At 39.0% G+C, this 13,707-nt stretch overlaps 1 protein-coding gene across 2 annotated transcripts in view; it reads left to right on the top strand.

Moving 5' to 3' along the window:
* LOC139743275 (short transient receptor potential channel 4-like) overlaps positions 1–12,635 on the top strand; it is a 93,714-nt gene extending 81,079 nt beyond the window's left edge. The window contains exons 9-17 of one of the 2 annotated variants that reach the window (XM_071653771.1): positions 928–1,059; positions 1,729–1,928; positions 2,905–3,109; positions 3,636–3,815; positions 5,899–5,943; positions 6,367–6,594; positions 7,312–7,590; positions 8,178–8,208; positions 11,362–12,635. In XM_071653771.1, coding sequence (XP_071509872.1) covers positions 928–1,059; positions 1,729–1,928; positions 2,905–3,109; positions 3,636–3,815; positions 5,899–5,943; positions 6,367–6,594; positions 7,312–7,590; positions 8,178–8,183 — 1,275 coding nt within the window. In that variant the 3' untranslated portion in view covers positions 8,184–8,208; positions 11,362–12,635. The remainder of the gene's footprint in view (positions 1–927; positions 1,060–1,728; positions 1,929–2,904; positions 3,110–3,635; positions 3,816–5,898; positions 5,944–6,366; positions 6,595–7,311; positions 7,591–8,177; positions 8,209–11,361) is intronic. The other variant, XM_071653778.1, reaches the window with a different exon arrangement.
* The last annotated feature ends 1,072 nt before the right edge of the window (positions 12,636–13,707 follow it).

Below are 13,707 nucleotides of genomic sequence, written 5' to 3'. Positions count from 1 at the left end.
CTTATTTCCATATCAAAACAGAACATTTACAACAATCAAACCTCAATTGCCTTGGTACAATTTATACATTTTGAATGAAGGGATCATAGAAAGCACACAAGAGGCTTGTTGTAAATGACCCCCTACAAACAATTATTACATTTCAACTGAAATTTCAACTTGAAACAGTATACACGTGTTAAATGATTCAATTGAAGTCACAACAAATTAATACAGATACAAAGTAAACTGTTGTAAGCATAGATATGCATAAAAACATCGCTAATATAGTAAATATTACCAAGGAAAGCAGCCAGAAAGGAAGGGTAATCACCGATCCTTACAACTAGGCCAACCTATTAAATTGACATGATTTACATGGTTGTGTTTCTGAGACGGTGTTTCCAATTTTGGAAACCAGTTATCACAACAGTAACACTGAAATCAAACACAACAAATACAAGCAACATGAATGCAGGCAGGAACTTGAAAGTTCATTTACGTTTTTTCGCAAATCATTCAATTTTATCTACAGCACTGACATGTAAAGTAACGGATGATATAGTACAACGGCACTAGTTTCAGTTTACACTTTACGAAATGTTGGTAAAAAAAAAAGACTAGAGTGAGATGATGGACATTGTTAAATGCAAAAGGAATAAAGCACTGTTTTGCGAGATAATTGAAAATACTGAAATTTATCTTGCGTCAATAAAAAAAAACATAAATCACTCTATTGAGAGATATTTTGAAAATAATGAAAATTTATCTTGCATCATTAATTTCGTTGAATGGAACGTATTCACCAAGATATTAGCCAAAATCAAAAGTTTAAGATATTAACGCAGTCTGTTTATGAAAGTGTTTTGGATGAGATTCCCAAATGAAGCTAAAAGAAGAATTTATGTCACGAATCAACGCCCTTTTCCGATGATCACCTATCCACAGACGCAGGAGGACAGGGGTATCAGCAAAAGGGGAGATGCGATAGCAACGTGCAATTTCGAAGACTTCGAGAGAAGCGAATGGAAGGCGTACAACCCTATTCTCATAGCAGAGGCTTTGTTCGCCATCGCAAAGGTCAGGCAGGGTTCACTACTACCACGTGATTCCTACTTTTCATTTTGATTGGGTATCAAATTAAAGTGGGGAACAAAATATAAGTTCACACCCTCATGCGCTCTCCTTTATTCTACATAATTCTAATGTTCAACGAGACGTTTTTATTGACAGATGTCTCTTTTCGAAGACATGTCAGATACGAAATGCACCAAAATGATGTGTTCTGTTTATTACTTGTTGATTGTTCTTTTGGCTAGGATGAGTTTGTGTGAAAGAAAAGTGTCTGTACAGAACTTATCGTGTTAACGATCCCCGTAGTACCTCACCCCACCACCACCAGCACCACCACTAAAACAGAGTTTAAGTTTTATGGAAGAGGACAATTGTATTTTGCGAAGAATAAGAACAATAATAAGCTACATTAGTAATTTTTATTTATTTACTTACTTGTTGCTGTTTTATTTTGTTTAAGAGCAAATTAGTCTTCACAGAGCCCACGGGCCTGTTTTACAAACACAAAGAGAGCCCTTTGTTTATTCGTACAAAAAAAAAGGAGTGTATTGGATTGATTACTCTCTGACAGGTTACTTTAAAACAAAAATACGGAAAAGGAAGACAAGAAGATCCGCAAGCCTCACTCATTGTTCATTATTTTTTGTTTTCATGTTTGTTTATTTTTTTTCGTAGGTACTTAGTTTTCTAAGGCCCATTTGCATAACCGTGGTCAACCGCCACGTCGGGCCCATGCAGATCTCTCTGGGCGGCATGATCATGGACATCGGCAAGTTCCTGCTCATCTTCTGCTTCGTGTGGTTCGCCTTCTCGCTCGGTATGAACCAGCTCTACTGGTACTACTCGCATTTCATCTGCTCACAGCCGTTCGAAACGTGAGTCGCTATCGCCGAGGTCGTCGAGATCGTCACTGCGATCGCTGTCGTTGCCATTGTGGATTATGAGTCCCTATCTTTACTTTGTTTTCTTATTGGTATTGTTGTTGTATGATAGTCTCGATTTTACCATTGGCCGCGACGATTTAGTTATTGTTTAAAGCCCCATGTCAAGTGAAACACTAATGCGACAATTGCCCTTTTCGAGAGTTTAAAGTTAATCAAGTTCAGATAAGTTCAATTAAATCTAATTCAATTTCCAGTGTAAAAATGTTCAGATTGTCAAAACACAAATGAAGTGACAAAGAAAAGTACATTGTTACGTATCAGACTTGGCGATCTTACGGCTGTGAATTGTTCGGAACAGGGCAAAGCATGTACCAATTCCAATGTCGTTTGGTTAGCCAGTATGTTTGCCTTTGAAGACAAGCATGACCTCCTCCATAATTGTATATGAATGATCAGTTTGACATGTCGAAAGAACTAAGTATTTTCAATTCAGATGGGTGAGGGTACTTTTAAGTACATTAGAGAACCAGCTCTTATCCCCTACCCCAGCACACCGAAAAGAGTGTCAAGCGAAGAGTTCGTCTATCACATTTGAGCTGACAGTGATTCTAAACTAGCCAATCACGGTGCAGACATTGTCTTCCTCTTTACGTCTTTGTTTTCGTTTGTTGTTATTGTTCATCAAAGACTCTTTATATTTTTATCTTACCCGCTTCATAGTCACGTAGTGCGCGTCGTGTCACTTCCTCCAAAACATGAATATTTGATGCAGTGTCCACTCGGGGAGGAAAGAGTGACGTCAGCACGCCCTCTTTCTTTCTTTGACACCATCCACATGCTGACGTCATAGACGAAGCGCGCATGTTTGATAAGCCGCCAGACACCGTTTCCCTTTCCCATCTGATGTTTATTACTACCTTTCATCTCTCTCCTCCTCCTCCTCCTCCTCCTCCAATATGCGACCCAGGCTCGGGGAAACCATGGCGACGCTATTTTGGGCTCTGTTCGGACTCCCCGACATGAACATCGTCAACCTCTCGCGAGCGAATATCGATCACACGTTCACGCAGACGGTGGGAAACTTCCTCTACGCAACGTATCACGTGGTCTCTATCGTCGTGCTGCTGAACGTGCTTATCGCTATGATGAGCAATACGTACACGCGTGTAGAGGTAGGACGCTGTGTGATCGATCTCGATGGGACTGTTACTAAAAAGTAAAATCCCATTTCATGCCCAAGTTAGCTTTAACCCTTTTTGTGCCAGGGACTTTGGTCAGTGTGTCCAGCGCTATAGGGTTTCCTGTGTCAGTCTGCACCCAAAGCACACGAAGAGTTAATCAGTATAATGGAATGAGACAGGCAAGTGTCATTGAAATCGGAAACATCGGAAAATAAAAAAGTTGTAAAGTTTCGAACGTAAATCACCAGACATTGATATTTGTTCCAGACGCATATACAAACTAGATTAAACAGCGATGTCATCACCTTCATGATTAAATGATTAAGAGAAAGAAAAAGAAGAAAAAGGCGAAAAAGAAAAAGAATAGATAAAAGAAAAGAAGAAGAAGAAGAAGACAATTTGGTAAATCAAATGATAAAGGATGCTGCAACGAGACATATTTCTATATGATGCTTTCATTACGCTGCGATTTATCCATTAATGGCTCTCTCCTGTATTCGACTTTCCCTCCCTATAGATGGACGCAGACATCGAATGGAAGTTCTCACGGTCCAAACTGTGGATGAGCTACTTCGACGATCTCGGCACAGTGCCCCCGCCCTTCAATATCATCCCTACTCCAAAGGCCTTCTTCTACTTCTTCCGCTGGCTCATCTGTGACGTGTGTTGCAGGGGCGAGATGGCAAAACAATATAAGGTGACGACAATAATTAGGGGAAACGAACCCCCTTTTTTTCTCAGTTTAAAGGGACTGTACAGTACTGGTTGAGGTGGGGATTGATGTTTTGAACATTCCTAAGTGAAATAATGAGAAACCTCGTATGAAATATGAAAGAGCATGTAATATTAAGAAGGATTCAATGTTTATTTGATGAAAATTGGTTTTCAGATGGCTGAGATATCAAAAAAAAAGTGATAATGATAAAAGGCGACAGACAACGCTTTTATTAGGATCTCTTTGTTTCACCTTGTTTTTGGATATCTCAGCCAATTCAAAACCGATTTTCATCAAATAAACTTCTGATACCCCTTAGAATTGCATGTTCTTTGACATCTCATAGAGTGGTTTCTGAATATCTCGCAAAACGTTAAAAGCTAAATCCTCACCTTGACCAGAACTGTACACATTCTTTAAAAGGAATTGTCAGGACGAAGGGACAAAGAAGATGCTGGCTCAAAGTAGAGGAAAAAAGAGATAGAAAAAGAATAATTGCGAGGGTGACTGTTTGTCACCACTGCAAAGTATGCATTGTTTATATCTTTACATACGCATTCGTTCACATGTTTTGCATTAAACTTTATGATTTGTATTTCTTACAAATTGTTAACAGCATGATTTGTCAAATGTATGATTTGTATTTTTGGATTATATTTTGCTGGATGGAAATGAAGCACAGTTGATTTGAATTGAATCAAATTGGAATTATTAGCAGAAGGAGAAGATAAAAAGAGGAAAAAACAAAGAAGGAAAAGAAGGGGAATTCGTAGGAGTAGAAGAAGTAAAAGAAGAAGTAAAAGAAGAAGAAATAGAAGAAGTAAAAGAAGAAGAAACAGGAGAAGAGCAAGATGAGATTCCGAAGAAGTGAAAAGGGTAGACGACCAGAAAGATGAAGAAAGAGGAAGAGTCAAAGGTCGATATAGGATTGATTCCAAACTTTTTTATTTTTTTTAATACTTTTTCATGCCTCGGACAGTACAAGGATAGAATACACTTTTTGAAGTCCAGTTCATTCCAACTACTCTATTCTCTGCCATATCGAGCCTCATTATCAAGTGCTATTAAATGCAAACCGCAAAGCCCAATAAAGTGAGACACATTCTAGCGTAGCAATGTAAACGAATGATAATGGTAATGATGATTGAAGCGCAGATTCATTTTTGTGGCAATCAAAAAACTGTTTAAAAAAATTATATTTCTAGTGACCTGTAGGAAGTCGCAAGGGATGGTATACTACATTCCGTTAGATCCGCCAGTAACGGTCTAGTCCTCCAAGTGTACTGTATAATGTCTGACTCAAACAAGCCAACGTCCCAACGGGTGGAAGATCGGCGCCGACACTGAGCCGTTAGGTGTCAACACGTAAATGGGAGCACCTGGTCCTCAAAACGAACGATCTAAATATAATGTATGCACGCGATAGACAGTCGCCGACAACGACCCCCCCCCCCCCCCCAAAAAAAAAAAAAGAAAAAAAAGAAAAGAAAAAAAAAGAAGAACAAAGGATTAAAAAAAAAAGCAATGAAGGCGCTCATCGATAAGACCGTAAAGAAATAGGTAAACGCATTCCAATAGAGAAAGAGAAAAAATACCGAGAAAAGAAGAAGGAAGGTTGGGAGGAAGGAGACATCAAAGCAGCGATATCCAATGATTGATAGATAGGGAGATTGATGATAGAGGTTACAGTTAGAGGCACAAAGTGAACAATACCACCTCATCCGACGGCGAATACGCGTGCTGGGCCTCACTTCCCAATGAGATGACCTGTTAGGTCAAACATCTTCATTTTTTGATAAGAGTCAAAATGTACATTGTGCGCGTTCCATGGAAGTGAACTTCTCCTTCACCTCTGTTCAAAGTCAATGGTGAATTGAGACACTCATCTCTCTCTCTCTCTCTCTCTTTGATTGATTGAGTGTGTGTGTGTGTGTGTGTGTGTGTGTGTGTGTGTGTGTGTGTGTGCGTGTGTGTGTGTGTGTGTGTGTGATTGTATGCACTTTTTAACGCAGCAGTTATGTTTTTAATGTGTTTCTACTTATCTTTTTTTCCCCACATACTGCAGGAACGGCTCAAAAGTTTGGTCGATGAGAGACAATTACGTTTCAAAGTGAGTTTCGATAAAAGTCAACTACGCTCTCCTACAGACTTAGCACATGATTATCTCAGGGACCCATGAGATTCTTATTTTTTCTTTTGGGATAATCTGTCTGATTATTTTTCATCTTTTGCAATGCGTACTTCCATATCCTGATGTGATTATATATACATATTTATGTCATCATTATTATCTATCAAGATTTTGTACTCTTTCAGATTACTTTCTTATTTTTATAATTGTTTTGATCATGCACTTTAGGGCCAGAACGCTTTATCTGTTTTCACCTTTCAGGGCTTCACTTTCCCGTATTAATTCCTTCTCTCTTTCATTTTTTTCCTATCTACCTATCCGCCAATCGAACTGCGTATTTGTATCTTTCTTTCTTTCGATACATCATCTTGTTTATTTCTCTGTCTATTTGTGGGCGTATAGGAAGTATCAGACCATCTGGTGAGGAGGTACCACTTTGAAAAGCGCCACCAAGAGGAGGACGACGACCAGGCGAATATTCTCAACGAGCTGAAGCAAGATATATCGGGCTTCAAGTTCGAGATGTTCGAGGCTTTGGGCGAGATGGACAAGAAGATTCGGCAGGTCGAGGCCAAAGTACACGATAAAGACCTCGATGACGACGAGGCGTTAGGCACCGGCATGTTCCAGGTAAGTGTCGAGTTGTTGAGGGCGACCATTTCAGGCCGAGGTTTGCTTTATGTTTGTAAAGGCAATGCCTGTTTGTATGTTTGTTTCAAACAGAATGCTGGTGTGAAATATTAGTACATTTGCTCATATTCATTAAAGTTTTAACTCGGGGGAGCTAATATCGAGGAATTCAGTTCACTTATTCCTATGATAATACGTCTTCTTTCAGTGCTTGGAGTGTTGTTGCAGATCCTTGTTGCTACATAGGTAGTCCAGACAAAACGTCAACTTACTCCCAAATTATGAAAATATAACACGAAAAAGATCTATCGTCAAATACATACAGCATGCTTGCCATTAAAATGTGCGTGAAGTCGAGGGATTCGTTCAAGAATTTTGGACAAGATGATTATTGCTCATCTTGTTGGGTCATTTTTTACTACCACTGTCTTCTGTTCGTTTCAAACGCAAAGTGATCAGTATTTTTTTTCATGTCTTTTGTAAAATGTATCGACAACAATTTTTTATCTAATGATTGATCTTGATACCGTTGTTTACTGCTAAGTGTTTTTATTGACGCAGTTATTGCCAGTCATTATAGTCAGCTTTATCTTAAGTGTGATTTTTATTGTCATCATTGCTACCACCGTCATGATTGTTGTTATCATGTTGTGGGTTGTCTCCTCCCCTCCCCCCCCCCCCCCCCCTCCCCCGTTTCTCGACCTTTCCGATCAAAAGGCGCTCCGTGATGCGATGAAGGAACCGGAGCGTCGCGACAGCATGATGTCGCTTTCGTCGGGTTGCTCCGAGGCCATGGTCGACATGGCGGCGGCCAAGACGGAAAAGAAGCCGAAGTGGCTGGACGAGGGCGACGTCGAGCTCCAGCCGCTGGTCCCGCCCGTCACCAACACGACGCGGGCGGAGCCGCCCCCGTCGTCGCCGCCCAACGGCATCCATGCCAACCAGCTCCGATTCATCGACGAGGACGATACACTAGGCACCCACCGGAACACTGAAGTATAGTCTTAGCTTAGGCTATTTGTGCTTCTTCCGGATCTGTGCTATGAAAAAAAAAATGATAAAAGCTACACTCGCTTCCTCTTTCGTAGTTGCTCCGTGGTTCGCACGTCATCGTTTTCACGCTAATACTGGAGAACAATATCTTGACTTTTTTATGTACGTATGTAGTAGCACGGCTGCTATCTGTGACAAGAGAAAGAGTTTAGTGAACGTTTTATATTGAACTCATGCCTGATTCGTGCTTTTCATCTTCTCATCTGACGTAGAGGCAACCATGCATATTTTGTTGTGTTGTACATGTATGTCTTCTTTCTTTTTTTTTTTCGTGCGTAGTACTATTATCAGTAGAGGAGCCACATGAACGTGTTGTTACGTCACAATCGAGTTACTGAGATGCCATTTTACGTAGGACTGTCGTTTGTTTATCATGAATGAAACACACAGTGAGTTCCGGAATGACGCATTAGTCTTGTTCAATGCTTTTGCTTTATTCTCTGTCCTGTGAAGCTTACTATAGCAACGCTAGATTTCATATCTTAAACAACTCAATAATCTTTTTTTTTTTGTCCTGTCTAATCTCAAAGGATTGAACGTGTCGAGGAATTTCATCACAAGGTAATGTGTCAAGTTTTTGATCTCTATCCGAGGATATAACCTTGAAAACATCCTGTGCAGCAATTCTTTCTTCGTAGCTTTGCCGTGATACAGAATTAATGCAATCTCCCCTTCAGATACTTCAGTCTTCTCTCATTTATCAAGCATTCTTTCATTCTGGAAATCTCCGAGAGTCACGTCGCTGTTGTTATTGTTGCTCTTATAAACAATGAGGGAGACAAAATGATGACTAGAATTCGGGGGAACGCAAATGCGCATACAGACATAGCCGAACGAGGGCATTCGGAACTCCAGTTTGAGTAATTGGCATAAACGCTATTCAAAGAGGATTTGATAAGGTTGATACTTCGTTAACTGTGACTTCTATGTACCTTTGATTCCATAAACGCTTTAAAAGGACTGTCCATGAAGGTTTATTTAGGCCTATTTGCATTGAAACAGCTTAAAAACTTCGGATTAAAGAAAATAAGCAATATCAAATCCTATCGATGCTTATTGCCTAGTACATTAGTTTTGCCATATCTGGTTTTGATTTGCTCAATATGAGTGTTCCCCAACTCTCCCCCCCCCCCCCCCCAGGAGTGTACTGTGTAAAGGGAGGGATGGTCAGAAGTTGCAGTCAAAACAAATATCAGTATAGTGCCCCCAACGACGATAGACATATAGCGTTTTTGTAATCTCAGATGCATTAAAAGCACAACGAAAGAGGAAAAAAAAACAAGTAACAAGATGCAGAAAAGATGCAACAATTGCAATTCCATACTTAGATGATGATGGTGTGCACAGTGATTGTGCACTGTATTATGATAAGACAAAGGAATTACATTTCATTATCATCAGATAACCACCGTATCAGTTTTCATCAGATAACCACCGTATCAGTTTACACTTTCAAAAGCGTCGTAGAGATATCTACGTCACGCGAAACGTGTATGGCTGCATGAGGTTATACGTATTACAAATTATACATGTGGGTAAATAGATGAAAGAGATCGCAAGCAGATAGTTGTGAATTGGGAGCGTTGACATTTGGCTTTTCATACTTCGCTCGTAGCGGTCTGGCTTGCATCACTATTACGCATCATGCCGTGTATTTCGTGTGTGTGAGCTTACAGATGCTATCTTTTATTGGTATCTTTCCTATTACGCTTCTCTCATGGCGTTACTTCCAAAGTAGTTTGGTTCACATCCATAAGAACCAGGTAGAGTCTTCTTCTTGCAAAAGCTTGGTTTGGTAATTCTTGTTCATCATTTTATACGTGTGTCGCTGCGAAACTTCTTGTCAAAATTATTCTGTACTTTTGTTGTCTTCTTTTTTTTTCCACGAGGCTTTCGTAATAGTTTGGTGTCATCAGCCACGTATTGTGTATTGGAAATTACAAGTATCACTGAGTGAAACGTTCCATTTTACATTCTTGCTTTTAAATTCATATCAACAGAATGCGTTGTTTGTTTGTTTTTCAGCTGCAGGGCACCGTTTCATGGAAGTTGTCAACCCTGACAAGTTGTCAGTCTCAGACAATTTCAGTAAAATCCTTGGTTTTGATTGGCTGAGAAGCTCTGATGATCAGTGACTGTTACTATGGTAATTGTCAGAGATTGACAACTTGCTAGGGATGACAACTTTCATGAAACGGTGCCTAGGTCTAAGTTGACTTCTTATAAATCAGAGCCCTGATTTCCAAGCTTTAAAAAAAGAAATGGCAGTTTCGCGCGTTCTGTTTCATAATGAAAGCCAATATGTTGAATATGAAGCGTTTTTCAAATTATGGCGCCAAAATGTGAAATCATCAAAACAAAAATCCATAGAAAAATTGAGGTAAGAAGCACAGAAATCTAAAGATTATGAAAGGTGAATTAAGGAGTGCTGGCACAACTCACAATCCGAACTCGTCGCTAATGTTTGTGGTTACATATTTTATTACACGCCATTCTCACGTTTAAAGAAACATCTTGTTGGAATTTGAAGAGCAGGCTTACAGAAGTGTGGCACTGCCCCGCTTAGCTGACGCGTTTATTCAGATTGATTTGATGTGTTGTGACTTGGCTTGTTTCCCTCATCTGCGTTATGGCATCATTTCTGTATAGACACAAACTTGCAAAATATTTTCTCATGACTTTTTTGTGAGATAATGAGAAACCTCTCATGAAATGTTAGATACCATACAATTCATAGAGGAATTCAAAGTTTACTTGATGAAAATTGGTTTTGAAATGGCTGAAATATCCAAAAACAAAGAGATCCCAATAAAAGGTGCGTCCCGCCTTTTGTTAGGACCACCTTGTTGTGCTTTCTATTTTGATATCCCAGACATTTTCATCGTATAAACTTTGAATTCCTCTTAGAATCACATGCTTTTCAATATTTCATAAGTGGTTTCTAATCATCTCGCAAAAAGTAATTAAAGTCTGAATCCCCCATCTCAACAAATACTGTACCGTATATATATATATATATATATATATATATATATATATATATATATATATATATATATATCCCTTTCAACTAAAACATTCCGTTCTCCAAAATTGACACCAATCTCTTAAGTCATGACATCAGTTCAAATACAACGATTAAGAAACAACATCCATGGGTGTTAATAGATGAAGTTCAGTATTCGGTTGTTCAATTTTATTGATGCTCTATGGATGACGATTTCTGCAACTCTTATATAACAGTATCGAAATTGAGAGAAATTATTTCTAATCAAATGTATGAATATCCATGTTAAAGTATGCAAAAAATTGCTTTGTTACTTTTTATTAACGATTCGTCAATGCTATCAACGCTATTATTCGTATTATCATCATCAATAAATTTTCTATCAGTTTAAGCATCGTAAGCTTGATATAATATAATCCGCATGTATTTTCATGCAAACATATCCTATAATCATTCACTACATTTTTATAGAGTAATCATCAATTGCGCTATTTGTAAAGAAGGTTTGTGCAAGTAAAACTAGCAACATGTCATTACTAACGTAATAACACAGGGGCGAAGTCAGGGTTTGGAATTGAAAGAACGTAATTGTGGATTCAGACCTGTCGAGCATTATACAAAGTCAAGGACATGTCATGTACCTCAACAATTTTTACTGAAACCGAGTTCATGATCTTGTGCAATTCCACTCTCCTACCCCGCATCAGGCATAGCGCTGAAGGAACACGTGGAGCAACCCGTATAGAGGCTCAAAGGAGGCTCTTCGATTGGTCAACTCACATCACGTGACCCGCAGATGGCAATTTGACAAAAGAGAGGAAGAGAAAAAAAAAAGAAGGATAGAAACGAAAGCAAGAAAGACTGTACTAAAACTCATCTTATCGGAGACGTGTACACTGAGGGTTTGGGGAATTAGCCAGTGTCTTGTAATTTCATTTATTTGTAATGTTTTTCTGGTTGTTTTATTTTTTAGAAAAAAAACACGATCATGCGGGTTGGGGGCTTGGGGACGGATAGTCAACGGATGTAACCATACTGAATGGACCTTAAAACATTTGTAGCAGTATCTTTCTATTGCTCAGAATGTCAATGTCGACACAGTCAAGACCATCATCATCACCTTCTGACGACGAGTGGCGTTTTGAGGAGTGTGTGTGCTTAACCCGTTCACTGCCGGGTTCTAACATCATCGTAGACTTTTCGATATGATTATCAGGTTCCCAAGGAAATGAATTGTACTGTCTTGATTTTGGACAACAACAGCAACATCAAAAACAGATATATTTCAATATGCAAATAAACAGAGGGAGAAAAAATAAAAACAGATGAGAAATACGAAAAAACAATTGCAAAGAGTCAAGGACATCTTTTTCTTTTTATTCTAACGGAGGAATTATACGAATTATGTCGGTAGTCAGTGGTAGTAAATGGCAGATGGCACATCATGTTCCTATACATTTAAGCCATTGATTTTGTTATCTTTACGGAGACTGGTCAAAACTCGGAAGTAGTGGGTTCAGAGCATATACCTAATTAATGCTCATGATAAGTTGTCAAAACTATCAAATAGGGATCTTTAGATCTGCGACGTGGACGTTAAGAGGAAAAGAAATAAACCGTTCTGCTCATGCGTAAGTCAGACCGCTTATCAAACTCCATCTCGCGTCTTCTGAGTTTTCACGACGGTCCCGGGCCATTTTAGCAACAGCTCAAATTCACGACGCAGAGAACTATGACAAACTTGATGCCGTGATGACGAACGACATGTGGGGGCGCTATTTTACTTTGTGTAGGCTGCATCTTCGTGAAATTACAGCTACAACTTTGCAAGACGACGCAGGGAGAGAGTAGAACGGTCAATGCAACCGTCGTCTTTAAAGGACAAGTCCACCATAGACATGTGGATTGAGTGAATGCAGCAATACTAGTAGAACGCACCAGTGAGGGTTTGAGGAAAATTGGACAACCCGTTCAAAAGTTATTAAGCTTTGAAGTTTCTGCTCAGTCACTGCTGGATGAGAAGACTACTACAGCTTGTGATGTCACATGTGTACAATGATATAAAGAAAACATTGAAGAAAGTTCAACATATTTTCACTTTTCTCACATAATAAAAGAATATTTGACTTGCCTCTTTCAGAAGGCAGGGGGAATAATATCACCCTTGACATACATCAGTGACAGGTTGAGCAAATGTGCACTTTTTTGAAATTTTTTTGTGTGAAATTATCTTTACATTTTCCTTATGTCGTTGTATGCATGTGACATCATACACTGCAGTAGTTTTCTCATCCAGCAGTGACTGCACAGATGATCTAAGAATTCATAAGTTTTGAACAGATTGTCCGATTTCCCCCAAACTTTCCCTAATGTGTTCTAATGATATTGCTGCATTCACTTAATCCATATGTATATGAAGGTGAACTTGTCCTTTAACGTTTGCGTCGCAGACATCCAAAGCTCGCTATAATATGCAGACTAGACTGGACGATCTAATTTGTGTGTATAAATGAAACTTGTCATAGACTCTCGGACAGGGCACAATGGTCTGTGTGATATAAGGGTAAATGAATTCCAAAACAGTGAGAATTAGTGATTACTGCGTCAACTAATAACAGGGAGATGTCGGGGTGATTTCAAACGGTATGATATCAACAGCGAGATCCTTATCACTGCTCTGTGTTGATCTATGTTGTTTCCACGAACTCTGAGAATTAAGAAATGCTATAATCATTATCGTATACTTCAGCACAGTGTATTTTCTTCTTTTTTTATGGCAATATCAAGGTGTATCAACTTATCTGGCGAAAGGCAGATACGAAACCAAAGAAGAATCAAAAGTTATAGTAGCTATTTTCACATGGGAACCTGAGAATATCATGACCACCGCTTACCGAATTTGGCAGTTTCTGTATTCTTCTTTTTTTTCTGTTTTTTTTTCTGTTTTTGTTTTTGTTTTTGCTATGTTGTGGGTTTTTTTTCTCCTTGTGGATGACATAAACTTACATGACAGGAATACATAACGCATCTATGCTCATTTATTGTTGGGAAAT

This window comes from Diadema antillarum, unplaced genomic scaffold (assembly GCF_040938485.1).
Source record: "Diadema antillarum isolate AM-2024a unplaced genomic scaffold, OU_Dant_1.0 scf00000033, whole genome shotgun sequence".
Classification (NCBI taxonomy): Eukaryota; Metazoa; Echinodermata; class Echinoidea; order Diadematoida; family Diadematidae; genus Diadema; species Diadema antillarum.
This window is presented reverse-complemented; position numbering and strand designations above follow the sequence as displayed.